The sequence below is a fragment of the Dermochelys coriacea genome, chromosome 2 (assembly GCF_009764565.3).
Source record: "Dermochelys coriacea isolate rDerCor1 chromosome 2, rDerCor1.pri.v4, whole genome shotgun sequence".
Lineage (NCBI taxonomy): Eukaryota > Metazoa > Chordata > Testudines > Dermochelyidae > Dermochelys > Dermochelys coriacea.
In genome coordinates this window covers 239,067,375-239,095,015 of record NC_050069.1, presented here as the reverse complement: position 1 = coordinate 239,095,015, position 27,641 = coordinate 239,067,375, and the positions used below count along the sequence as shown (strand labels likewise).

At 44.5% G+C, this 27,641-nt stretch overlaps 1 protein-coding gene and 1 long non-coding RNA gene across 8 annotated transcripts in view; both read left to right on the top strand.

The window, feature by feature from the left end:
- Positions 1 to 3,725: 3,725 nt before the first annotated feature.
- Positions 3,726 to 27,641, top strand: part of MPP7 (membrane palmitoylated protein 7) — a 340,879-nt gene continuing 316,963 nt past the window's right edge. For 2 of the 7 annotated variants that reach the window (XM_043509505.1, XM_038391186.2), the window contains exon 1: positions 3,728 to 3,969. Coding sequence is in view for 3 of the 7 variants with exons in the window: in XM_043509502.1 (XP_043365437.1) it covers positions 10,815 to 10,823 (9 nt within the window). In the remaining 4 variants the exon portion in view is untranslated. Of the gene's footprint in view, positions 3,970 to 4,777; positions 4,885 to 10,755; positions 10,824 to 27,641 lie in introns of all 7 variants that reach the window. The other 5 variants (XM_043509502.1, XM_043509503.1, XM_043509504.1 and 2 more) reach the window with 5 other exon arrangements.
- LOC122459028 lies at positions 13,910 to 26,934 on the top strand. The gene is made up of 3 exons (XR_006279447.1): positions 13,910 to 13,924; positions 23,968 to 23,974; positions 26,823 to 26,934. It is a non-coding gene; the product is annotated as an uncharacterized LOC122459028 (long non-coding RNA).

Here is a 27,641-nt window from a genome sequence, read left to right as displayed (position 1 = left end):
GTGGCCGTGTAGTCACGGCACCAGCGCTGCGAGAGACCTCTGACAGCATTATAAAAAAAAAACCCCTACATGATAGGAGTAGCTGTAGCACTATCTACACTGCCACATTACAGCACTGAAACTTGCAGCGCTCGGGGGTGTGTTTTTTCACATCCCTGAGTGAGAAAGTTGCAGCGCTGTAAAGTGGCAATGTAGATAAGGCCTCATAAAAAGTTGTACAGAGAGTTGTTTGTGGAAAGCAAAATATATCCGTGAGAGAAGACTGCCCCTCAGTAAATGAGAATTTAGGGTAGGTTGTCCATTTAGAAAATACAATCCATTAGGAAAGTATTTCAATTACTTTTACAATAATTATATAGGATCCAAGTTGAGGGAGTAAACTGTTGCTGCCCAGAAACAACTCTAATATATTTACTTAGCTTTTGTCCCCTCAAATATTTTTAGGAGTACTTGTGGCACCTTAGAGACTAGCAAATTTATCTGAGCATAAGCTTTCGTGAGCTACAGCTCACTTCATCGGCTGCTACTCTGAAACCTGTCAAATATTTTTGTTTTTAAAAACTTCCTCCGTTTCCTAGGAAATCCCCCTTTTCCACAATGTGTGTAAATCTTTCACAAATGGAATATGATCCAAGCTGTGTGCTAAAATCTGAAGAAGAATACCGCTTGCATGCTCTGAACAGAGTGGGAAACACCTGATATGGCTCTCTGTTCAATTATGCAAGAATCTCAGTTATGTGCTGCAAAAGCATCAGTGTCAGGAGGTGAAGAGGGCTACAACAGTATGTATCCAGATAACAACAAACATAGGAGTACGAGTTCTCAAACTCTTTCATAAGACTGACCACATGTCAATATAGAAACTGTCTCAGATTCATTACCCTTCCTGTTTATAATCACATAACATCTCTCTATCAACAACAACAATTGCCTACAGGAAAAATAATATTAGGAAAATATATAATGCATTTTTAGCTATCTTTAAATACAATTTAGCAACTGGAAATAGAGGAGATTTTAGCACCATGCTATCAGCTAGCTTTCTCTGTAGGCCACCAGCAAGTGCTCTGTGGACCACTAAGTGTTGTCCATATATGCAGCTCTTGGCCCTGGTTTGGTAGAATTCTAACCTATCCAGGGGAAAGGAGAAAATCCCACCAGCTCCACCATAAGTCATTTTAAAGGTACTTTGTGAGTTGGAGTGGAAGGAGAATTTCCCACATACGGTTGCCAGCTTTCTACTTACACAAAACCAAACACACTTGCTCTGCCCCACCTCAGAGGCCCCACCCGTGCTCACTCCATCTCCACCCCCTCTGTCACTCGCTCTCCCCACCCTCATTCACTCGCTCATTTTCACTGGGCTGGCTCACGACATTGGGATGTGGGAAGGGGTGAGGCAGGGCTCCAGCTCTGTGGGTGGGGCCAAAAAGGAGGGGTACAGGGTGTGAGAGGGGCCTCCAGGCTGGGGGTTGGGGTGTGTGTGGGGGGGTGAGGGCTCTTGCTGGAGGTGCAGGCTCTGCAGTGGAGCCAGGGATGAGGGATTTGGGGTGCAGGAGAGGGCTCCGGGCTGGTGCTGAAGGGTTCAGCGTGCAGGAGGGGGGTCCAGGCTGACGTGCGGGGTGTGTGTGAGGGCTCCGGGCTGGGGGTGTGGGCTTTGGGCTGGGGATGAGGGGTTTGGGGTGCAGGAGGGTGCTCTGGGCTGGGACCAGGGGGTTCGGAGGGTGATCAGGCCTGGGGCAAGGGGTTGGGGTGCAGTGGGTGGGGTGAGGGGTTGAGAGTGCTCCGATCTGGGACTTAGAAGTTTGGAGGGCAGGAGGGGGATCAGTGCTGGTGCAGGGGGTTGAGGCATGGGAGGGGGTCAGGGGTGCAGGCTCCAGGTGACGATCTCCTGAAGCAGCTCCCAGAAGCAGCAGCATGTCCCCCCTCCGGCCTCTACATGGAGATGTGGCCAGGGAGCTCTGTGTGCTGCCCCGTCCGCAGGCACCACCCCGCAGCTCTCACTGGCGGCAGTTCCCGGCCAATGGGAGCTGCGGGGGTGGGTGTGTGAGGAACCCCCTGGCTGCCCCTATGTGTAGGCGCTGGACGGGGGACATGCCGCTGCTTCCTGGAGCTGTGCGGAGCCACGGCAGGCAAGGGAGGCTGCCTTAGCCCCGCTGCGCCGCCGACTGGACTTTTAATAGCCCAGTCAGTGATGCTGACTGGAGCCATCAGGGTCCCTTTTTGAGCAGGTGTTCCGGTCGAAAACCAGATACCTGGTAACCCTATTCCCACAGCTCCGTGCTAGTTCCTGTACTTTTCCACAAGTGAAGCCACAGTCCCTTTGGGAGTTACTCCAGCAGAACCCCAGACCAGAATAACTCACTTCCCCTGCATTCTCTTACTAGGAAGAGCACTAAGGGCCAGATTTTCTAAGGGCTAGTCTACACTGGCAATGCTAAAGCGCGGCCATGGCAGTGCTCTAACATGCCTTGTGTGATCGCAACGCAGTGCTGGCAGACAGCGCTCCCAGCGCTCTAAAAAAACCCACCTCCATGAGGGACGTAGCTCCCAGTGCTGGGGCACTGTTTACACTGGTGCTTTACAGAGCTGCAACTTGCTGTGCTCAGGGGGGTGCTTTTTCACACCCCAAGCGAGAAAGTTGCAGCGCTGTTAACTGTCAGTGTAGACAAACCCTAAGGTACTGAGGAGGTTAAAGATGTAGATAGGCACCTACTGTGATTTTCACAAGAACCTGAGCAAATTAGGAGCCTAGTTCCCACTCAGACCAATGGGAGTTAAGCATCTAACCTGTTTAGGTACTTTTCAAAATCCTATTAGGTGCTAGATTAGACTCAGTATTGCAATGCCTACTCTTCAGTAGTCTGCCATCCAGGGGAAACTACAACCCCAAGACAGGTACCCAAACTTCTTATACAATGCATAAGGAAAGTTAGGTGCCAGAAATGGACTACACCAAAGCCAGCATGCACCGTGGGGCAATGCCTAGACTAGGCAATAGGAAATGCTGAGAAGGGGGTGTGGCCTAATCCCTGACCCTCAAAGGGAGTTAGGGGCTGAACTCCAGGTGAGAGGAAGGTGTCTATCTCCATTTGGGATTCACAGCTATGAACCCTCTCCTGGAGTTAAATGTCTAAGACAGGTCAGGTAAGAATAATTAAATTGTAACAGTGCTGGTTAAATGTGAAATATGGCTGGTTATAAATAGCTTCTTAGACTAGAAGTGCAGTTAAGGGTGGCTATAAGTACTGAGAAGAAGGAGCTGCAGGAAGAAGTAAATATGAATCTCCTACTATCCATTTACAAAACAAAATTTGACAACCTTGATAAATGAAACACCAGTTGACCCAATCCCACCACGGTTTACAGCTGTAATTTTACAAGGCCAAGAGATGAGAGCCCAGAGACTGAGAAATAATGAGCAGCACTTACTGCCCCGCTTGGTGTTCCCGGGCACAATCAGCAGCACAGAAGTTGAAGCTTCCCCAGAGTAAGGTTCAGCACAGCCTGCTCCCGGGTTGGGGCAAACCGCCCCCCTGACCTCTCCCCTCCTAGAGCCACTGGCACTGATCCCACCCTCTGAGACGCCGCTTTCCACCTGGCGTCCTGAGGCGGGATAGAGGGAAGCCAGGCAGCCAATCGGAGCATCTCTTTGGTTAACCTTTCCCAGCCAATGAAAAGGCTGGCTTTGGTAGGCGGGGCAGGAGCCTGCTCGCGCCATTCCACGGCCAATCAGGAAGTAGTTTTCCCTGGCGGTTACGGGGCTGGTCGCTCCTCCAACACCCCGCCCGTTCCCCGCCCCTGAGGGGAGGAGGCCCCGTCCGGCTCAGCCCCCAGCCGTTCGAGGCGCGGCGCGGCGAGGCGAGGCAGACGGGATGGTAGCTGGGTGCGGGGGGATTTTCAGTTAGAGGAAGCTGGAGCCGCGTCTGTCGCGGGCAGAGTGCGGAGGCCTCGCTGTGCTCAGGGCAGGTGAGAGCCGGAGGCCGAGCCCCGCCGGCCGTTGGGCGCTGCCCTGGTTATTGGGCTGGGGGAGTGACGGCGGGAGGGGCTGCGAATGTGGCGCTGGCAAAGGGACTGAGACCCCTGGCAAAGAGTCTGGGGATGCGAGGGGGGGGGCTCCCTGCGCGCGCCCCCAACAAATCGGGTCAGGTGGGGGAGGGGGAAGGTGCGTGTGTGGGGACGGGGACGGGGGCTGCTCCGGGGATGTCCTGGGGCTGGTGAGGGCTCGCGACCGGGGGTGCCCGGAGGGGGTGTGCGGGGGCCACTGGGCCGGAGGCCCTGGGGAGAAGAGCGGGGTCGAGGGGCCGGGGATGTCTTTGGAAGGGGGCCTGTGCAAGGTTGGTGTGTCTGAGCTGTTTCCTAACGACTTCAGAGTTGATCAAGCTTGTTAGACGTTGGTTGTTTAACTGTTTGCCCTTATGCCCGTAGCTCTCTGAGCTGGGATCCCTGGGTGGTGGGACAGGAAGAGCCTCACCTGGCTGAGGAGTTGGGGTGTGAAGAGAAGGAGGCTGCCCCTGCAGAGGCTTGACAGAAGTAGCAGTCAAGGCCGGGGTGCTGTTACGCCAACAGACTGGTACTGGTGTACGGGAGGCAATCTGTCGTCCGATCTGGATTTTATTTTTGCTGGTGGATGGGAAGAGTGAATCGTCTCCGTGTGGGCTGGTGGGAGGAGACAGGAGGGATGAGCAACAGGCCTACTTGTCAGGTTGTTTGCAGGTTAGGGCGAGGAAGCATGCTTTCATTCCTGATTAGCTGCCCATTAAATTATTATTTCCAGACAGATACAAAAGCCTTGTTTGTCAGGAAGCAGATTCCAAGATGTCACCAGTAATTCAACATCAGTTCGTTGACATGAGAAGGCAGATGTTACAAGGAAATGCTCCTGTTAGTGTTGAGTAGATTGAATTTTTGTTAGCACAAAGATTAAATGCTGTTCTACACAACAAAACTCATTTTATTTTATACAATCTCACTTTTTTATGAATGCTTGTTTATCTTTATTTCAAATGATACTTTGTCTTTTAGAGTGCCATAATATGGGGAGATGGTTGTGATTTGAATACTGCACTCATCTTTGTGCATAATATAATCATACCTAGCTCTTATATCTCAGATTTTCATCCATAGATCTCAAAGTACTTTACACAGGAGATCAGTGTCATTTTCCCCATTCTACAGATGGGGAAACTTAAAATATTGGGAGGTGAAGTGAGTTTCCCAAGCTCACCCAGCAGGCCAGTGGTAGAGTCAGGAATAGAGCCCAGGTCTCCTGAGTTCCAATCCAGTGCTTCCTCCACTAGATTGCATTGCCTCTCCATGGTGTATGAACTATAAATTTAACTTGATGGGTCAAAATGTAAGGGGAGAAGTTCCTTTAATTATGTATAGTGCTGCAGCCATTTCTTGTTTTTAAAATGTAAGGCACCATTGGGAATAGTTAAGGAGAATTAATTTATAAGAAGTAATGGATGTGAATAAATCATTGAGTGACATCAGACCACATAGCTAAACCCAGGAGACCTATTAACTTTAATTTATAGGTCACTGGTACCATGAGATATTTCTGTAAATTGCTTAAAAATAACTTAATTCACTTTTGTGAAACAAACTCCTTACGGATAAAATATGTGGACATTAATAAAACAAAGAGCAGGCAAGTCTTGACAGAGTTTATAAATAAGATTATTCACTTGTTCAACTGTGTGTAAAGAACACAAATTGTGTTTACGGTGAGTTGGAAAGGGTGGCGGGAAGACCCAACTTTAATTTTCTATGTTCTCTTTCCTGAAAACATAGTTCCACCTTTATTTTAGTTTATAGTCATAACAAAGCATCTCCCTACATTTCCAGGCTACTCTTAGGTCAAGCCACAGACTTCTTTAATAGTTCATTTCCTCACTATTTATTCTAAAATGTTTGGGGAAACTTGAACGGCAGTAAGTATTTTTCTGTCTGGAAAACTTAACCCCTTGGACACGTCTACTGACTTCTCCATATTCTGATAATGGAGAAAATCAAATATTTTACAAGCCCATTTAAAAATAAAACCCCTTTCCTCAACAAGTAGATTTTTTTCCAAGTTCACTAAATGCATGTAATCTGCTTGGTGGTCATCTTAAATTTACATTTTTTTTAATCCAATTTGCACTTAAATATTTTAATAGTTGATTAAAATCCATCGGAACATTTCACTAAACTCTTAATTACTTTGCTTATTTTGTAGTACAGTATTTAACAGATAGAACAACAGTTCTTAGAAAGCTCAACTGCTCAAAGTTTTAAATGTCATTAGTGAGATTTGTGGTTTTATCTTCTAACCTGGTTATCTTGGTAAATGAAGGACCTCACATCAAAGGATTTACTTACTGATATAGCAGCAGGTTGAACAGATATGTTTGCTGACTATGTGTAGAAATTGTCACTTTTAAACTAAATACAGTAGTTAGAATTTTTGGAGTTCATGCAATATAAAGTCATCTGCAATGTTGCTTTTTGTGCATTGATTTTTTTTATCTGTTGCTTGTTTTATTTGTAGAAGTATTTAGTAATAAATGAAACCTTGTCTGAAATAAAGTAACATTTGCCTGTTTTGTTGGCTCAAATTGCCAGAAAGGACATAATCTCCCGTTTTACTGTACTTGGGAATTAATTTTAACATTGAGCTAAATGATCCTAGTAGGATTGTGCAAAGCCTGCCTTCATTCAGAATGGTTAACTATACCGTGTTTGTAGTCTCCAGAAGATGTCTTAAAGCAATACTTGATTTAAGGCTCTTCACTGTAAGTTTTATTAAAAGAGTTGGTTTGCATTGTTGTTGACATTTCAGTTAAGACTTTTACTCTGATTTAAGCTTTCCCTGTTGTGTTCATAAGACAAACATTGTAGCACTGGTGTGGAGTTAAGAATGAAATTTGCTAATCAATCTGATCAGAATGAAAATATATAAACCGCCAATACAGAGAAAAGTAAACTAGATTTGTTTTAGATTCAAGTCCATGGTGAACATGAGTGTTCCTTTTTTTAAAATAAAAGTTTGCTTCATATGTACAGGTATAGATGGAAAAAATAAAGCACTCTAGGGCATAATGCTAATTCTGGAAACTAGTCTTCATATTATTCAAGTGTTAAACTTAGGTAATTGGTATTTCAGAAGGGCACAGTGTAAAAACCCGTACTTTGGAACATGAAAACAAGGGCAATAAAGTACATACATTTTAAAACTTCTTTGCATTTCTAGCAGGTCTTATAAAATTTACAGAACCCTGGCTATATTGGAGAATATGTCCAGTAGCTAGAGGCCATTATGAAAGCTGCAACTCCGCTTCAGCATTGTGCTTGTAAAAACCAGCACACTCTTCTTTCCTGAGTGCCTGGGGGAGGGTGCCGTCACTGTCACTGGAATCTGCTGAGATACCTATCTCTTCTCTTGACCCTGGCAATTCAGGAGTTGTTTTAGTTTCAGACAATATCTTTTCATGTGCTTAATCTCTCCCTCCTTTTCAGCTCCCTCCCCACTTGTCTGAAAAACACCCAATGCCCTCTGCCCCCAGAGTCACTGACTGGCCTGTGGGGAGGAGGGAGCAGCTAGGAACTGTGGGCTCAAAAGGAGCCCCTGTAATTCAGGGAGAGGGCAGCCTTCCTCTGCACAAGGCTCACTGTAGAACAGACCTTTGGAAGTATAGCAGGTACTGTTATAATTTGTTCAGAGAAGTTTGTATTTGTTTTATTGGAGTATCTTTTTCTTTTATTTGAAAGTTGCTTCAGTGAATTCATTGTGGGATTTTATGTCAGTGGCTGCAGCCAGGCACATTCTGTGCAGCAGCCATGCAAACTTGTATTGGCACAGCAGCAGGAACTTATTCCTGAGTCCTGACTTGCAGTACATGTCCTGTTCCTGCCCTATGCCTCTTAAAAAGAGGTTGCTGTGTAAATGACTGGTCTCTGGCTTGGTTGAGGGTGGTCAGATAGTGCTTGCATTCAGTAGGAGAGGTTTTTTGGGGTGATTGCTTGTTGTGAGAAGAGCTGCTGCTTCAGCAGAGTTCAGGATCTCAAAAGGACAGGTATCTCCAGTTGTGGAACATCTCTCTTGCATGTTTATGAGCCAGACCAGGTGAGAGCCCATAGGTGCTGAAACTAGAGGTGAGGGAGGTGCTGCTGCACCCTCTGGCTTATAATGGAAATCACTTCATACAGGGTTTACAGTTTGGCTCTCAACACCCCCACTATAAAAATTGTTCCATCTCCCCTGTGAGAGCCAGAGCAGGTTGAACGCTTTACTATTTATCTTCTACGAGCTCTGCAGGTAGCAGAACATGGAATTTGTTTTGGTGAAGATTAGCAGCTTCTCAGGCTGGCACCACTTCCTCCAAACACCTGTTTTTAACTCACTGCGCCTTGATTGCACTAGCTATCTCAGGACTCTTTCCTCACTTCCCCAGTTGCTACTCTAGCTCTTCGAGGTGTAGTTTTCAGATCCACTCTTCTTCCCATGTGGAGCAGAAAAGCTTGGTACCACAAAACTTCTCTATTCCTAGAAGCAGGGTTTATTTGCTGTGCTAACCAAATTTGGTCTTTTCTATACTAGAGAATTTTGGTGTTGCATTCAATACCACATGAAATACTTTGTATGTCAAGACTGCTTACAGTGGTACATAGATGTTCATATTGTTCATACGGCATTTCCTTGGAGCAAGCCTAGGCACTGTTACCTTTCATTGACACTGCATCATTGCAGTACCAGTACAGACAGACAACCAACACTGATATAAAAGCTGTATCAATACAATTAGGCTTTCCAATGCAATGCTCCTGCCAGCCCAGAACGTTAGCTTGGTCACCGTTCAAATTGGGCGCATGCAGTTCTGAGAGTAGTTGAGGTTATTCTGTGGCTTCAACTCTGTCCATTTCTTTCTCCATGGCTGCTCTAAATTGCTTCACCTCCAGAGCAGCATAGGAGGATGCAAGAATAGAATCAAAAATAAGGCCTTATTTAGGACTTAAAAAAAAATTCCCTTAAGGGATTAATCTGGAAAACAAGGAACAAAAATCAAAGGCCAGACGCATGGCCACATACAAGCAAGCCCTTCTCCCTCATATGTACTTGCTTTACTTAGGGCATGTCTTCACTAGCAAGTTAAAGCGCTGCCATGGCAGCGCTTTAAAGTGGCTGTGTAGTCGTGGCATAGTGCTGGGAGACAGCTCTCCCAGTGCTATAAAAAACCCACCTCCACGAGCTCCCAGCGCTGGTGCACTGTTGACACTGACACTTTACAGCACTGAAATTTGCAATGCTCGGGTGTGTTTTTTCACACTCCAGAGCGAGAAAGTTGCAGCGCTGTAAAGTGCCAGTATAGACAAGCCCCAAGGGTTTCCACAGCAGTCCATCTCCCTCATCAGCATTTCCCATGCTCTTTATATCTTAAAAAGAGAACATAGAATAAGGTCACTAGCTAAGAGGTACAGAAAAGCTGTTTTTGTGCTCTCCAAGTAGATCCACTTCACACTTCATTATCCACTTGTCCTATCCCTCCAGCCCTTGAAAAGAGGTACATCCTGCAGGGTCCACATTGCCTAGCTTTTTTTTGTTTTGTTTTTTGTTTTTGTTTTGAAAGGTGCATGAGAGAGAGGGAGACTGGCTTGGACACTTAGGAACAGTGTGAACTCCCTCTGGGCTTGGATCCTCCCATCTTTGGATCCTAGGAAGATAGAAAGCTTATTTGCTTTTATTTTGCATCTTGGTAATTTGAAAGAATAGCAGAATTAAAATGAAAAGATAAATCAAGCTTATTGCTTTTTTGGCACTGGTAATAAGGGGATCCAGGGTCTGAGTCACTCTGGCAACTGATCAAGGGGAAGCTTCTGATTCTCCATCTCATTTGTTAGTTCTATTTCCTGCCCCTCACGATGCATGAGCTAGTGCTGGATAGAATTGCTTGAAGCATCCATTGGAATAAACATTATGTGAATAGGTATAAAAGTACACTGTAATAGACACTATGAAGTAATGCACAGTGCTATAATGCTTTCAGGACATGCTATTTAAGGATGGGCATTTCAGCTCTTTTATGCCAAATATATAACCGTTTCTGGACAACTGTAAGTGCACTATACTAATTCTAGTGTTTTCAAAATTATCCCCTGACTTTCCACAAGTGGAGCATGGAGTTACCTGCATTTAGCAGGGGATTGAGCAGTTGTACAAGTGAAAAATGAAGTGTCCTAGAGGATTTATTTGCAATACAAATCTTTCCAAGTGGAGGAAGGCTTTCACATGAGAAGTTTCCAGTCAAGATTTATATCTTACTATGTGCACTAGTGTTAAAAGCAAGCATATGACATCTTGTGGATGTTTTGACTATATGCCTGTCTTGAGTGATTTCACTGAAGCCGCTGGACTTCAATTCAGCATTCAGTTAGCTGATGTGTAGTTATGCATTTAACCAGAGTGATGACATTCCCAGTCTTATGGGACAAAATTGGGCCTGGGTGGTTTTTAGATACATTTAAAATCTAGGCAATTTAAAGAGTCTCTCCAGCAAACAAGAGTTTCCCTAAGTTTTCATACTTTTTTGAGAAGAGGAAAACCATCCTTTTATTTTACGATGCTTAAAAAAGCATGGTTTAAATAGTATGAAATAGAGCTCTGTAGGTTCTGTATTGGTATGAAAAGAAAAAAAATGTGTTTAGCGAGTACTATCAACTCTCTGGATAGGACAGATGTCACAATAGTATTGGGCTTTTCTCTGTTTATTTCAGGCTCAGAAGATTGACTCTTGTGCATGTTCCCCCATGGTGGTATCATCAATCCATCCTGAATGCTGAGAGTAAGTCAATCTTCCAGATAGAATGATTACTTGATAGGTACTTCCTGAACCATTGCTTTCTGATAACACAGGATTGGATTCAAATTTCTTTATTAATCTATTGTAAGGCTCTAAACATAACTGTCTGGATTAGTATTGTCAACTGTTTTAATTGTCTTAAACCAGGAGCTGGCAAACTTTTTGGCCTGAGGGCCTCATTGGGTTTCGGAAATTGTATGGAGGGCTGGTTAGGGGAGGCTGTGCCTCCCCAAACAGCCAGGTGTGGCCTGGCCTCCGCTTCTTGCCCCTTGATGCCCCTCTGCCCCATCCACCTCCCCTCCCTGTCCCCTGACTGCCCCCCACAGCCCCATACAACCCCCCCTCCTTCCTGACTGCCTCCCTGAAACCCCTGCCCCATCCAACCTCCCCTCCTTCCTGACTCCTCCCCCCCCGGGACCCCTGACCCATCCAACCGCCCCTTCTCCCTGTCCCTGACTATCCTTGGAACCCCTGCCCCCATTAACCCCCCTGTTCCCTGCCCTCTGACCACCCCAACCCCTATCCACACCCCCAGCCCCCTGACCACCACCCTGAACTCCCCTGCCCTCTGTCCACCCCCCCTCCCCCCACTTACTCCCTGCCCTCAGCCCCTTAACGCGTTGCCTGGAGCACCGGTGGCTGGAGCCAGCCTCACACAGCACAGAGCACCGGGTCAGGCTGGGCTCTGCAGTTGCACTGCCATGCAGGGATGGGGCCAGCAAAGCCTGGGAAAAATCAGGGGAGGCACACACCTTCTACAATCTCTGGCTTCTGCCCGGTGTGGTGGAGAGTCTTGGGGCTTCAGCCCCACAGGGTGTGCCTGCCAGGGCTCGAGGCTTCAGCAGGAATGGGCTGAAGCCCCAAGCCCCGGCAGGCACATCCCAACTCTCAAACTACTGAAGATTGTCATATGTGGCTCAGAGGGTCATACGTTTGACCATCCCTGTTGTATATCATGAATAATACCTGAAAGAAAACAGACTTAACACTTTGCTAGTTATATACTAAATACAGCAGATTATAAATATTCTGCAGCTTTCACATGCACAAATGAGAAACAGAAATTTACAAAATAGTATTAAACTGCAGACACACAGATAATAAAACATTGCTCTTTTCATCACTTTGTCTTCATTTTGTATAATGACTTAGTGGCAAAAAAGAGTTGGCCAGGCCTGTCAAGACACATTTAGTGCTCTGGTACATCATGTTTGCTGGTACTCCACTCCATCCTGTTTCACCCTAGGGTATGCTTTACTGCAGATGGGTTCAATAATATAGTTATCTAAGATGGAAACTTTCACTAAAACTATATTCTTGAAATATGGACTCGTTGTAGAAAGCTAATGAAGCTGTGTTTAATTGTCAGTTCCATCAGGTTAGGAAAAATGCATAACTAGATCTCAAAAAGAAAAGGAGGACTTGTGGCACCTTAGAGGCTAACAAATTTATTTGAGCATAAGCTTTCATGAGCTACGGCTCGCGTCCATTCCCATCAATTCAGCCTCCTGTCAATTCTGCCAATCCAACCTCACCTCTGCTCCTGGGATTCTTCACACCCCCAGAGGCAGAGGTTGGAGCCCCACGAGGGTCTTCAGCCCACTCTCCCCCTCTCAGGCTTAGGGTGGCAGCTTGAAGTGCTCCTCCACCCCGCCCCACTTCCTCTTCCCAGGCACCACATGCTGCAGGGAGGGAGAGGGAGCAGAGGAGCTGTCACTGCCCACAGGCTGGGAGGAGGGAGTGGATATCCCCTGAGCTGTGTGGTTCTTTCTGCTCTCTCCTCCCCCATTCCCATTCCGCAAGAATAGGGGAGGGAGAGGACAGAGCGCACTCTTCAGGTCCCTGCAGCAGCTGTGATTGGGAACCACAGCTTGGAAACCGGTGCCTAGATATAGGCATATTTTCTTGATGCTGGTAACGCTGTGCTGAATTTTGCTTACCCTCAGACCATCAAATATGAAACGTGTATACAAGTCAGGCACAGAAAAAAAGAAAGGGAAGGTAGAGAAAAACTGCGGAACAAGAAGAGGGAAAAGAACTCTAGAATATTTTGGATGGAAACCAGGGCATGGTGAAGAAGAGAAAGATGATGATGGTAATTCTTTGAAATCTGTATCTGCAGTAGGAGGAATAACGTGAACCACTTAATTTTTCAGTTAAGAACCTTCTTTCACGTGCAGTGCCTGTAAAATATGGTGACATAAACAGATTTGTGCTTCATAACTGCACAAGAAAAATCGACCCAGAAAGTGATACCTAAGGAAAGCCGTTTCCCTGTGTGCTTCTTTCCTATAGCTTTTCAAATGGAGAAAAAATTGAACCGGATAGCAGTGATGTAGCATGCTGTTTACTACATTCCATATTGACTTTTCCCCAGGATGCAGGGTGTTCTTTCTACTTTAGTCCCGCTAAGTGGGTGGACTGGAGATCACCGCTGCATGGGTGGCGGGTGTAATAGACCAGGAGAGGTAAGCCTCCCTTGGTGCAGCCACCGCCAACCTGCCACCGAATGCCTGGGCCATGATGGCCCTGCCTGTGCTCCGTCTCTTTCCCCTCCTTGCTCCATCCCTCCCCAAGGCCCCTGGCACTGCCTGGTGAATCCTTTCTCACTCCTGTCTTCCACTCTATCCCTGTCTTCCACTCTATCCCTCCTCTACGCCACTCCCCACCTCCCTACTCTCCATTCCTTGAGACCCCACTGCTCATCGCAACCTCACCGCCCCCGTGAGTGGGGTGGAGGAGAGGGACATGGTGAGCGGGGGCGGGGCCTGGTGGAATGTGGGCAGGGCTGCAGGTGGAAGAGGCGGGACAGGGAGCTGGCCTCCCTGAGGGGAAGCTTCATCCACCTACCATGCACAGCTGTGTAAACAAAACCTGACCACCAAAAAAAAAAAAGCAATACACATATAATATAGTGTGTGAAATGGATGAATGCAAGAAGAAGATTAAAAGATGATAAAACCATCCACTCACTACTGAAGACAAATTTTGCGAATGAAAAAGTAAAGTGGAAGGAAACTCTCTGAAACACATTTTAGATGTTTTATTTCTTGAAGAATGAGCATTAGCTTTCTGTTGCTTGAGTGGCAAGCTGGGTGATAAATCCAATGGCAATTTTTTGGATGTTACTGTGGTGTTAGCCAGGTATGACTGGATTTTGGGTGATCATGCTGACGATGTGAAAAAGACACAGGTGCAACATTACCTGAGCCAAAATTAATTTATTCAAGAATGCACAGGGCAGGGTATGAAAACAGTCTGAGGTGAAGCTGAAGAAGCCAACTACTTTTCAGTAATTTCTGATGCATCCAGACAGCTCTCACAAGGAACACAAACAGTTGATCAGATACATTCATCAAATACCTACTGTTATTCAGGAACACTTTTCTGCGCTTCAGAGACGTTACCAAGAAGACTGCTGAGGAAATAGCAGAAATGATTCACAACACCATAGGTGAATATGGATTAGATTTCAAACTGTTGTAGTCAAGTTTATGATGGTGCCATGCCAATATGGCAGGAAAGGCCTCTGGAGGTCAGGCAATACTTCAACAGAATCCTTGGGCACGTTTTTGTCCACATGGATTTAATACTTTGAACTTGGTTTTTGCTGATTCAGCTTAGTCATCAATTGATTGTATTGCATTCTTTGGATGCCTTCAGCCATTGCACAGTATTTTCAGCACATGTCCGATAGCAATGGGAAAGTTTTGATTCATTCCATTAAATGTCAGTTATGCAGTGGACTGGATGTATTGATTGTCTGTGTTCTTTTGCCAAGAATCTGAAAGGCTTACAAGTGGCATTGAATGAGCTGTCTGAATTAAGCCTGACTGCCAAAACCAGAAGTGATATTGCTGGACTGGTAATTTACATATAATTAACTTTTGATGTTCTACTTTCCTCAGTTTGGCTGAAAATTCTAATCACCATCAATGAATGGAATTTGGTCCTTCAGCATGGAGATGCTATGCTTGATGTTGAAAGAGACAGCATTGAGGATTTCTCGCTGAACTGGTACAATTGTGAGAGAAATGGAATGAAATTTATGATGAATGTGTTAACGTTGCAGCAAAACTTTGGTATTGATTCTCCAGGGGCAACACACCCATCCAAAAACAAAGGTGATGGTGCAGGTAACCAAGACATGCCTGTAAAGGACACTTTTCTGGGACGATATTTTCTTTTACATTGTAGTCTCTGTTGTAGGTGGCCTCAAAAAAATGGTTCACTCCATTCATAATATATCTGTCAAAAGCTTGAATTTTCATGGATTTTCCTTGAAAAGGTTGAAGTTGCCCTCCATGCCTTTCATCATTCTGAATCTTTATTGCACTATTTCTGGTGATATAAAAGAGGAATTGGTGTTTTGCAAACACGTTCGCAAAGAAGGCATTGGCCCAAAAATACTGTTATCATTTCACTTACTAAATAAATTGCATGAAATCTCTCTGAAACCTCTGCCCCAACCTGATTGTTGCACTTCACCTATTTTGCTGTATACCAGGCTCTGGGGCCAGCATAAAAGATCTTTTAGTGTGCTCAAATGTGTGGATAACTGCCACCGTGCAACTATGGGTCAGTCAAGAGTTAATGGCCTAGCAGCTCTTGCAAAGTGGTCTGGAAGATTGGTCAGTTTCAATGATATTCATTCATTTGCTAAGAAAAAGGCAAGAAAAGCACCATTATAAGTTGAAAATATTTAAATAAATCATACAGAAACTTATCTTTCTAGCTTCTTTACTGCATTTTTATTACAAACTGACAATGTTTTCTTTGCTTATATTTAGTTTGTACTTCAGTCTTGAATTCATTGTCTCTTTGCTTGTATTCATCAGTCAAATTTATTTCTGGAGATACCAACACTTTATTCACACAGACTTTTTGGGAGCCCCCTGAGCTTGGTGCCTTGGTACAATTGTCCCCCCTTCTCCCATACTTGTCAGCCCTGGAGGTGGCTCAATATCACAAAACAGGAAAACTGTCTTAAATCGCTTCTCTTGGGTGTTCACTGAAGAAAGATGAACATTTTTTCTAATTAATTTTTAAATATGCATTCAATTTTAAAGTCTGTCATGCTCTTTTGAATTGCTTTGGTTTGTTGCACAGATGGACTCTGTTTTAATCACTGAAGTAATCTCTTCTAAATGATACTGTGACGGGTTGCCCACCTTTGGATGCCACCTGATGTGCCAAGATACCACTGAGCCTGCCTATGATGCCAACCTGGGCACCCTTTTTACCTGTCTTGCAGAGCCAAACTATTAAGCTTCCTCCAGCGCGCACACAGGCAGGGACAAGCCAAACTGCAGAATGAAGCAGACACTGAGATCAGTTCTGGAAAAGCTCAGCGTAAAGGACTTGTCCCAGCACTCAGGTGTCCACCTCTCTTGGAGTGCAGACCCAAGGATATATTATGAAATCTGCCTTCTCCATCAATGTGGAGGAAGGTATGCACAGCCTGTTACCCCCTCTGCCCTTCAATTATGAATTATACACACGGGGTTATGTTATAAACAAGAAATAAGTTTAACACCTACAAAAGTTGAATTTTAAGTGAATATAAGAGATAAGCAGAAAAAAGCAGATTGCTGAACAAATAAACCGAAGTATGCAAGCTAAGCTCAATATACTTAAGAAACAGGTTACAAAATATAATTTCTTACCCTAAATGTTATTTTAGGCAGGTTGCAAAGTTTCTGTGGTTCAGAGTTCCAGTTATATTTCTTTTCAGACTGGACCCCTTTCTCAGTCTGGATTCCTCTCTCCTTCTCCCCCCTCCCCCCCGCCTTCCTTTCAGGTGGCTTTAGCAGTCTTTCTTTTTGGGCAGACAGGCCATAGAGAAGAGGAGTCCCGTTTGCCTTCCTCCCCACTCTTAAATAGAATTTACATAAGGCAGGAATCCTTTGTTTCCCAAACTTGATCTCCCTTCCCTTCCAGTGCAAAGTTTACAAGAAGTCCCAGGTAATTTTAGTATCCGGTGACAAGACCACTTGACTTAGTAGTGTCAGTTATATCCCTGGATGCTTCCCAGGAGGGAGAGAGGTTAGTATCTTCATGGTTTTGACAGGTTTCAGAGTAGCAGCCGTGTTAGTCTGTATCTGCAAAAAGAAAAGGAGTACTTGTGGCACCTTAGAGACTAACAAATTTATTTGAGCATAAATAAATTTTACATGCCTTTGTGAGCTACAGCTCATTTCATCGGATGCATGCTATATTATTTGAGCGTAAGCTTTTGTGAGCTGTAGTTCATGAAAGCTTATGCTCAAGTAAATTTGTTAGTCTCTTTTCATGGTTTTGTTCCTTCCTGATGGCTCATCAAATTTGATGGTCTGGTGGGTGTCTTCCCAGTACACACCCAGTTGTAATTGTTACATAATCCATAATCCTAACTTTAGATACAGGAATGATACGTGTATACAAATTGGATAATCACATTCAGTAAATCGTAACCTTTCCAATGATACATTACAAGACCCATCTTGCATAAAGTATATCTTGGTAATGTCATATTCATATCATAAGCATATTTTCATAAAGAATATGGAGTAAAATGTCAGATGGCATTTCAGATTTTTGGCATTTCAGTTCATTTTTTAATCATGGTTAGCAACAAAAGAAAGTCTAGTAGCTATAGTCCAGTCGCCGGATGGAAGTTGAAGCATACTCTGCTTCCTGGCTTGCCTGCAGGTAAATTTAGCCATTTTTCCTGTTCATAATTTGTCTAAGAACAAACCAGGATTCCTATAGCCTTCTTTATTTGTAACCATCCATATAATTTGTGAAAACATAGATGGATGGATTTGCAACAAACTGGTTGAATATTGGTTGCTTTTAATGACTTTTACATGCATATTATGTTTACCTACAAAGAAAATACAAACTAGAAACAGAGGTAAAACACCTGGTAGTATTTAGCCCAGAATCAAAGCTTCAATTCCTGGAGTGCTCTCTTCATAACAGTCAGACTTGTCACTTGAGGTGACCCAAGAATATTTTTATCACAGTCAGTCAAAACCATGTTCTTTCTTCAAGCATCACTTACAAGATGAAGTGAATTGGGGATGCAGCATGTGTCGGCATATAGCACAAGAATAAAGCTTTGTTTCAGGGAGTGACATGTCCCAACTACTTCAGAACAGTCTAATGGTCATTGGGATGTGTCATTTGAAATGTTCTGAGAAGTATTTTGTCATGTAGAGCCAGACAAAGGCTAGCTTTTTTAATGTGAATAATTATTAATATAAGTTGACTAATTTTGGTTATAGTTTTTAAAAAAGGTGATTTAAAATTTTTTTTGGCCTTTGGATAAGGAATTGGGGACTATGAATAAAGAACTGTGAATAAGGAACCAATTTCAGTGTCATGATTGGAACCTCTGCAGGGATAAACCTCAAAAATACACAGTCATTTGGAATTGCAAGTGCCGTAAGTGCCACAAATGATGTATGTGCCACGGCTAGAGAAGAGCCCTCACAGAGTACCAAGGAGAGCTCCATAACAACCTCCAGAAATTATAAGTTTCAGAGTAGCAGCCGTGTTAGTCTGTATCCGCAAAAAGAACAGGATTACTTGTGGCACCTTAGAGACTAACAAATTTATTGGAGCATAAGCTTTTGTGGGCTACAGCCCACTTCATTGGATGCATAGAATGGAACATATAGTAAGAAGCTTTTATATATATACACATACAGATAAATTGGAAGTTGCCATACAAACTCTGAGAGGCTAATTAGATAAGATGAGCTATTATCAACAGGAGGAAAAAAAACTTTTGTAGTGATAATCAAGATGGCCCATTTAGACAGTTGACAAGAAGGTGTGAGGATACTTAACTTAGGGAAATAGATTCAATATGTGTAATGATCAGCCACTTCCAGTCTCTATTCAAACCCAAGTTAATGGTATCTAGTTTGCATATTAATTCAAGCTAAGCTGTTTCACATTGGAGTCTGTTTTTGAAGCTTTTCTGTTGCAAAATTGCCACCCTTAAATCTTTTACTGAGTGGCCAGAGAGGTTGAAGTGTTTTCTTTCTGGTTTTGAATGTTATGATTCCTGATGTCAGATTTGTGTCCTTTTATTCTTTTGCGTAGAGACTGTCCGATTTGGTCAATGTACATAGCAGAAGGGCACTCCTGGCATATATATTATTGGTAAATGTGCAGGTGAACGAGCCCCTGATGGCATGGCTAATGTGATTGGGTCCTATGATGGTGTCACTTGAATAAACACGTGGACAGAGTTGGCATTGGGCTTTGTTGCAAGGATAGGTTCCTGGGTTAGTGTTTTTGTTCTGTGGTATGTGGTTGCTAGAGAATATTTGCTTCGGGTTGGGGGGCTGTCTATAAGCGAGGACTGGTCTGTCTCCCAATATCTGCGAGCGTGAGGGATCATTTTTCAGGATAGGTTGTAAATCTTTGATGCATTGGAGAGGTTTTAGTTGGGGGCTGAAGGTGACTGCTAGTGGCGTTCTGTTATTTTCTTTGTTGGGCCTGTCCTGTAGTAGGTGACTTCTGGGTACTCTTCTGGCTCTGTCAATCTGTTTCTTCACTTCAGCAGGTGGGTATTGTAGTTGTAGGAATGCATGATAGAGATCTTGTAGGTGTTTGTCTCTGTCTGAGGGGTTGGAGCAAATGCGGTTATATCGTAGCGCTTGGCTGTAGACAATGGATCGAATGGTATGATCTGGATGAAAGCTAGAGGCATGTAGGTAGGAATAGCAGTCAGTAGGTTTCCGATATAGGGTGGTGTTTATGTGACCATCGCTTATTAGCACCGTAGTGTCCAGGAAGTGGATCTCTTGTGTGGACTGGTCTAGGCTGAGGTTGATGGTGGGATGGAAATTGTTGAAATCCTGGTGGAATTCCTCAAGGGCTTCTTCTCCATGGGTGCAGATGATGAAGATGTCATCAATGTAGTGCAAGTAGAGTAGGGGCATTAGGGGACGAGAGCTGAGGAAGCGTTGTTCTAAGTCGGCCATAAAAATGTTGGCATACTGTGGGGCCATGCGGGTACCCATCGCAGTACCGCTGATTTGAAGGTATACATTGTCCCCAAATGTGAAATAGTTATGGGTGAGGACAAAGTCACAAAGTTCAGCCACCAGGTTAGCCGTGACATTATCGGGGATAGTGTTCTTGACAGCTTGTAGTCCATCTTTGTGTGGAATGTTGGTGTAGAGGGCTTCTACATCCATAGTGGCCAGGAGTGTGTTTTTTGGAAGATCACTGATGGATTGTAGTTTCCTAAGGAAGTCAGTGGTGTCTAGAAGATAGCTGGGAGTGCTGGTAGCATAGGGCCTGGGGAGAGAGTCCACATAGTCAGACAGTCCTGCTGTCAGGGTGCCAATGCCTGAGATGATGGGGGCGTCCAGGATTCCCAGCTTTATGGATCTTGGGAAGCAGATAGAATACCCCTGATCGGGGTTCTAGACATGTGTCTGCACGGATCTGTTCCTGTGCTTTCTCAGGTAGTTTCTTGAGCAGATGGTATAGTTTCTTTTGGTAATCCTCAGTGGGATCAGAGGATAATGGCCTGTAGAATGTGGAGTTCGAGAGCTGCCTAGGAGCCTCTTGTTCATATTCCAAATTATTCATGATGACGACTGCATCTCCTTTTGTCAGCCTTTTTGATTATGATGTCAGAGTTGTTTCTGAGGCTGTGGATGGCATTGTGGTCAGCACAACTGAGGTTATGGGGCAAGTGATTCTGCTTTTCCACAATTTCAGCCTGTACATGTCGATGGAAGCAATCTATGTAGAAGTCCAGTCTGTTGTTTTGACCTTCAGGAGCAGTCCATGCAGAATCCTTCTTTCTGTAGTGTTGGTAGGAAGGATTCTGTGGTTTAGTACGTTGTTCAAAGGTGTGTTGGAAATGTTCTTTGAATCAGAGATGTCAAAAGTATGATTCTAGGTCACCACAGAACTTTTATCATGTTCGTGGGCCTGGAGAGTCAAAAGGAGAGGCCTCAAGATAGGACAGACTCTTCTGCTGGGCTAAGAGTATAGCTGGAAAGTTTAACAATATTGTTGGGTGGGTTAAGGGAACTACTGTTGTGGTTCCTTGTGGCATGTAGCAGTTTAGATAGTTTAGAGTCCTTTTTCCTTCGTAGAGAAGTAAAGTTTGTGTTGTAAATGGCTTGTCTAGTTTTTGTAAAATCTATCCATGAGGAAGTTTGTGTGGAAGGTTGGTTTTTTTATTAGTATATCCAGTTTTGAGAGCTCATTCTTAATCTTTTCCTGTTTGCTGTATAGGATGTTGATCAGGTGGTTTCGCAGTTTCTGTGTGATATGTCATTATGCAAGGCACTGAATTTAGCCGTATGGAATGGAAATCCATCAACTTCATGAAAAAACTCGTACAGATACAGACAGACATCTTCCTTTCCAAATGCAAACAGATGGACATCATACCAAAAAGACTGGAGGTAAAAAATCCATTACAATCTACGTATCGCACAGACTATGCTGATAGATTGTGCCACATACTCTCAAAGAAACTGCGAAACCACCTAATCAACATCCTATACAGCAAACAGGGAAAGGTTTTATACGTATATTTTTAGAAATCTAGCCCCTCACTCTTGAGAACTTTGATGGTATGTCTACACCAGGATAAAAAACCCACTGCTGGCCCAGGTCAGCTGACTTGGGCTTGCAGGGCTGAAAAATTGCTGTGTAGACGGTTGTGCTTGGGCTGGAGCCCAAGCTCTGGGACCCTGTGAGGGTGGAGCTTGGGCTCCAGCTTGAGGCTGAATGTCTACACAGCAATTTTTAGTCTCTCAGCCTGAGCCTCATGAGCCCAAATCAGATGACCCAGGTCAGCTGCAGCTATGCCATGGGCTTTATCCCTGTGTAAATGTACTGTGAGATACAGAAGCATTCTCTGGTGTGGACCTCTCAGTTGAAGGCGGAAAAGAGGACTTCAGCAACTAATACCTTTTGAGTACTCATTTGTCTGTGTCAATGCATTACAACAATACATGATGGGCTGTCAATTCATCTATCACAAAATAGCGTACTTTGTGAATCTTGAGTTTCTACATGTTTAGAATAAAGAGGAAAAAAATAAGCTGGCTAACAATTTAATGAAAATCATCAGTCCTCAATTGAGTGACTTGCCATATGAATAGCTATTTGAAAGTTGGGAAAGACCTATTTAGTCAGCTACCTTTTGAAATCCAAGTTGGCCTTTGGTCAGTCACTTTAACTAGATCTTACAAATGTTAAAACTAAAATGTAAGTAACTGCAATATACTTTCAGGTCTGATTTTAGTGAAGACTAATCACAATTCTGTGCCAAAATGAAAGAAACTTAAGCAATTTCTATGATGAAACTAACTCTTCAGTGTAAAGGTCAGGAGGTGGGGCATTCCAACCCAATCTAAAATACTGATTTTTTTTAAATAGGTAAAGATCTGTGCCTTTGGTTCTTAAAGTAGGTTTGCAAATCATTTATGGTCCAGAGACTTGCCTGGTCACATGATGCTGGCTTTGTTCTCAGCTGCCTCTATAGCTCAGGCTCTGTTAGAGGCGTGGACGGCCCTGTCTGCAGTTTTATGTGGGGGGAGATTAGAAGAGGAGTTGTGTAGCTGAGCGAAAACAATCCATTTGAACTTTCATGTGCCACATCTTCAACCGCAGGGAGAAATATATTTTGGAACAATTTACAAGGACTTTAAGGGACATGGAGTTCCAATTTTTTTTCTTGTTACCTTTACAAATACTTTTGTGGCTCGGCGTATATCCAATGCAGAGTCATGGAGAAATTTCATTTCTCCAAGAGACGCTAACAAATAAAAGTGCCCTTCATAGATTTTTGTGGTGGGGCACATAGCTATAGGTCTGAAGGGTGTTGCTGGAGAGATTTATGGGCAGAGACTTGCCATCCTAGTGAAGAGGGCTTTAAACTAGATTCAAAGGGCGAAGGTGAAAAAAGCTTACAGAAAAGCATTAAAATAGGTTACCTTAACAGAAGGTTAGATGTGGAGGGGTGAGGAGGAACATGAAAAATTACAATAGGGTAATAGGAGCAGCAAGAGGGAAATCAGCTCAACATCTTAGATGTCTATGCAGAAATGTAATGGGGATAACAAGAAAAATTGGTATTTGTACATAAAACTAAATTATGACTTAATTGGAGTCTTATAGATGTGGTGGGATAAATCTCATGATTGGAACGCTGGTATAGACTGTTACAGCTTGTTCAAAAAGGACAGTGGAGGAAGTAACCGGGGGATAGCCATTTTAGACTTAATTCTGACCCAAAGGGAAGAATTGATAGCAAATCTCCAGGTGGAAGACAATTTGGGCTAAAATGATAGGTTTCATGATCCTAAGAAAGGACTGAGAGCGCCGAAATAAGGACAATGGACTTCAAAAAAGCAGACTTTTACAAACTCAGAGAAATGGTAGGTAAGGTCCCATGGGAAGAAAATCTAAGGAAAAAAGGAGTTCCAGACAGCTGGCAGTTTCTCAAGGAGACAGTCTTAAACACACTAGTGTAAATTATCCCGATATGAAGGAATGATAAGAAAAATAGTAAAAGACCAATATGGCTCCACCAGGAGCTCCTTAATGACCTGAAAATCAAAACCATATCCTACAAAAAATGGAAATGTTGACAATTGCTAAAGAGGGAGGACAGAAGAGTAGCACAAGCATTTAGGGACAAAATCAGGGTAGGGCACAAAACGAGTTACACTGAGCAAAGGCAATGAGGTTTTTGAAATACATTAGGAGCAAGAGAGAGATAAAGAAAAGGTTAGGTCCTGTACTCACCACCATTCTTGGTGTCATTCATTATTAGCTCTTCTTACCTGAAGTGGTTAGTGCCTGTTTTGCTTCAGTCTTCACTAAAAAGGTAAATTGTGATCACATGCTGAACACAATTAACATTTAATGAGGGGGAAGGAACACAAGCTAAAATAAGGAAAAGTTTAAAGAATATTCAGATAAGTTAAATGTGTTCAAGTCCTCAGGACGTGACAAAATTCATCGTAGGATACTTAGGGAACTACCTGAAGCAATTCTGGAACTGTTAGCAATTATCTTTGAGAAATCATGGAGGATGTGTGAGGTCCCAGAGGACTGGAGAAGTGCAAAACTAGTATCTATCTTTAAAAAGGGGAACAGTGAGGAGTAAGTGAATTATAGATCAGTCAGCGTAACTTTGATACCTGGAAAGACACTGGAACAAATTATTAAACAATCAATTTCTAAGCAAGGAAATGATAATGGGGTTATAAGAAATACCCAGCATGGATTTTGTCGAGAAAAAAATCATGCCAAACCAAACTAACTTCCATCTTTGACAAGCTTACTGGCCTCGTGGGTGGGAGAAGCAGTAGATGTGAGATTTCTTGGGTTTTTTTTTTTTTTTTAAATAAGGCTTTTGACATGGTCAAACAAACTGGGGAAATGTGGTCTATATAAACTTCTGTTAGATGTTTGTACAACTGTTTGAAAGACTGTAGTCGGAGTAGTTATCAATGGTTCGCTGTCAAGTTGGAAGGCCGTATCTAGTGGGATCAGTCCTGGGTCCAATACTATGCAATATTTTCATTAATTACTTGGATAATGGAGTGGAGAGTGTGTGTGTTTATAAAATTGGCAGATTCCACCAAGCTGGGAAGAGTTGCAAGCACTTTGGAGGACAGGATTATAATTCAAAATGACCTTGACAAATTGGAGGAGTGGTCTGAGGTCCACAAGATGAAATTCAAAAAAGACAAGTACAAAGTACTACACTTAAGAAGGAATAATCAAATAAGTGGCTAGGTGGAAATACCTCTGAAAAGGATCTGGGGATTATAGCGGATCACAAATTTAATGTGAGTCAACAATGTGATGCAGTTGTGGAAAAGGCTAATATAATTCTAGGGTGCCTTAGGTGCGTCATATGTAAGACACTGGATGTAATTATCCTACTGTACTCTAGCTGAGGCCTCTCCAATGGAGAGTAGTGTGTCCAATTCTGGGGGCCACACTTTACGAAAGATGTGGTTAAACTGGAGAGAGTCTAGAGGAGAGCAACAAAAGTGCTAAAAGGTCCTATGAGGAAAGGTTAAACTGCCTTAGTCTTAGGAGAGGACCTGGTAAGTCTTTTAAATATGTTAAGACAGGGGTGGCCAACCTGAGCCTGAGAAGGAGCCAGAATTTATCAATGTAAATTGCCAAAGAGCCACAGTAATACATCAGCAGCCCTCCATCAGCTCCCATCCATTGGCAGCCCCACCAATCAGCACCTACCCCTCCCTTCCTGCACCTCCCGATCAGCTGTTTCGTGGGGTGCAGGAGGCTCTGGGGGGGAGGGGGCTGGAGCAAGGGCATGGCAGGCTCAGGGGAGAGGATGGAAAGGGGTGGAGTGGGGGCAGGGCCTGTGGCAGAACCAGGGGTTGACCAGTGAGCACACTCTGGCACATTGGAAAATTGGTGCTTGTCGCTCCAGCCCCGTAGTCGGTGACTATATAAGGAGCTGCATATTAACTTCTGAAGAGCCACATGTGGCTCTGGAGCCACAGATTGGCCACCCTTGTGTTAAGGGCTACTGTAGCTAGGACTGTGATCAGTTGTTCTGCATGTCCGCTGAAGGTAGGACAGAAAGTAATGGGTTTAATCTGTAGCAAGGGAGATTAAAACTTTCTAACTATGAGGAAAGTTAAAGTCTGGAATAGGCTTCCAAGGGAAGTTGTGGAATCCCCATCATTGTAGGCTTTTAAGAAAGGTTGGACAAACACCTGTCAGGGATAGTATAGGTATACTTTTGGTCTTGTTTCATTGCATTGGGCTGGAATGGAAGACCTCTCGAGGTACCTTCCAGTGTTGCACTTCTATAATTCTAGAATACAAAAACAGACTTAAAATAGCATGTATATCAATTTGATAATATAGATCAGTTTGATGTTTTGCAAAATGACCCATGTGTGTATCCAGGAAGTGGGGGAGGGTAAGAAGAATGGCTGGTTGGAAACCATGTGGGCTGTAGGTAGGTGTAGCCTTGAAGAACAAGGAGAGAAAGGGGTTAGGCTGGGCAAAATCTCCTAGATTTTGTGTGCCTTGTAGGTAAAACTGTCAATTTTTGGTTCTCTTCTTGGTGGGGATATAGAGGTAGAATTAGGGTTGCTTGAATTACTTTTGTGTACTCGCAAAAAGAAAAGGAGTACTTGTGGCACCTTAGAGACTAACAAATTTTGTGTACTTTGTATACTTTGCAATGCTTGAGGATTTTTTGAAATCAAAACTGGGCATCTGCAGGCTTTCTGACACTTAAAATCTTGATAATGTTACCTCTGTTCCCCTAAAAACCAACCCAGGGTCACATTTGTATTAGTTTTATTACGATGCTGCTGTTGGGTCAGGCAGAAAAGGGATGGAGCTTACTCATAAACGCACACATTCACCGCATTCATACCCTCCTGCACCCACACACTTACACAGGCGGAGGGTTACCGGAGACAGCACGGGAAGCCAAGAAGCTGAAGCATGGTAGATCTGGTGTGTCCGCCTGCGGTCACGGATCCGGGCTGGTGAGCAGGTCAAGAAGAACCAGGCGGATTGTGTGAATGCCTATTGCCAAGCTGGAACTGAGTGGCTCCTGTCACGTACACTCAGTTTTCCTTCTGTGTCCGTCACCGAGAAGCATTCCCAGACCAGTTCGTTTCATGCATCTTCTTTTCTTTACAGCACCCCATGATTGCCTTCTCAGGGCAGATTACATCAGACACACCTGACTCCTGTCTCCGGGCTCTTTTCTCCTTGCAGTTCCTCTCCGCCCAATCCCCCACACACTCCCTTGTTCGCTCTCGCTCTGAATATTGCAAAGCTTGGAGCTTCATATAAGTGGTAACTGAAAAGGTTACAAAACTTAAAAGGCTATGCTAACAATAACTGAAGTTACAAAGTCTGCAAAAAGGTTGCAGAACTTAATGATACAAGTTACAGATCTTACAATTGCATTTGAGCGGAGGCTTTGCATAACAGATAACATACACCTCTACCCCGCTATAACGCGACCCGCTATAATGCGGGTTCGCATACAACGCGGTAAAGCTCCAACATGCTGCTCTGAGCAGCGTGTTAAGGGTGCTGGGCCAAACTGGGGTCGAGGGGTTGGATAAGGGGCAGAGGGTCCCGGGGGCGGTCAGGGGCTTCTCCTCTTCCCCCCCTCCCCCCGGGTCTGGGAGGCAGGAGCTGTGGGGGGGGGGGACTTTTGGGGGCCCCGCAGTCCCAGAGTGGCCTGGGGTATTAGCAGGGGGCCAAGAGCAGCCCCTCCCCTTCCCTCGTCCCAGCCGTGTTGCTCGGGGAGGGTGTTTGGGAGAAGGGATCCCCCCCGCACTCACGGGCAGTGGAGCGGCCTGACCACAGCTCTCTCCATTCTGCCAGCTCCCAGCCACGGCTGGGGCAAGGAAAGCGGAGCAGATTGGAGCTGTGTTGCTCCGCTTCCCGCCGCTGGTGAGTGCGGAGGGCATCCTTTCCCCGACCTCACCGGCGACGCGAAGCAGCACGCCACGGCTGGGAGGTGGCGGAGTGGAGTGGGCTGGGGCCGCGTTTCTCCGCTTCCTGCTGTTGCCAGTGAGTGTCTGTCAGGGGGCGGGGGATGTGGATGGGGTCGGAGCAGTCGGGGGACAGGGAGCAGGGGGTGGGGTCCTGGGGGTGATTAGGGACGGGGGTCTCTGGAAGGGGCGGTCAGGGAACAAGGAACGGGGGGACCAAAGCAAGTTTGATATAATGCGGTCTCACCTATAATGTGGTGAGATTTTTTTTTTTTTTTGTCTCCCGAGGACCGCGTTATATCGGGGT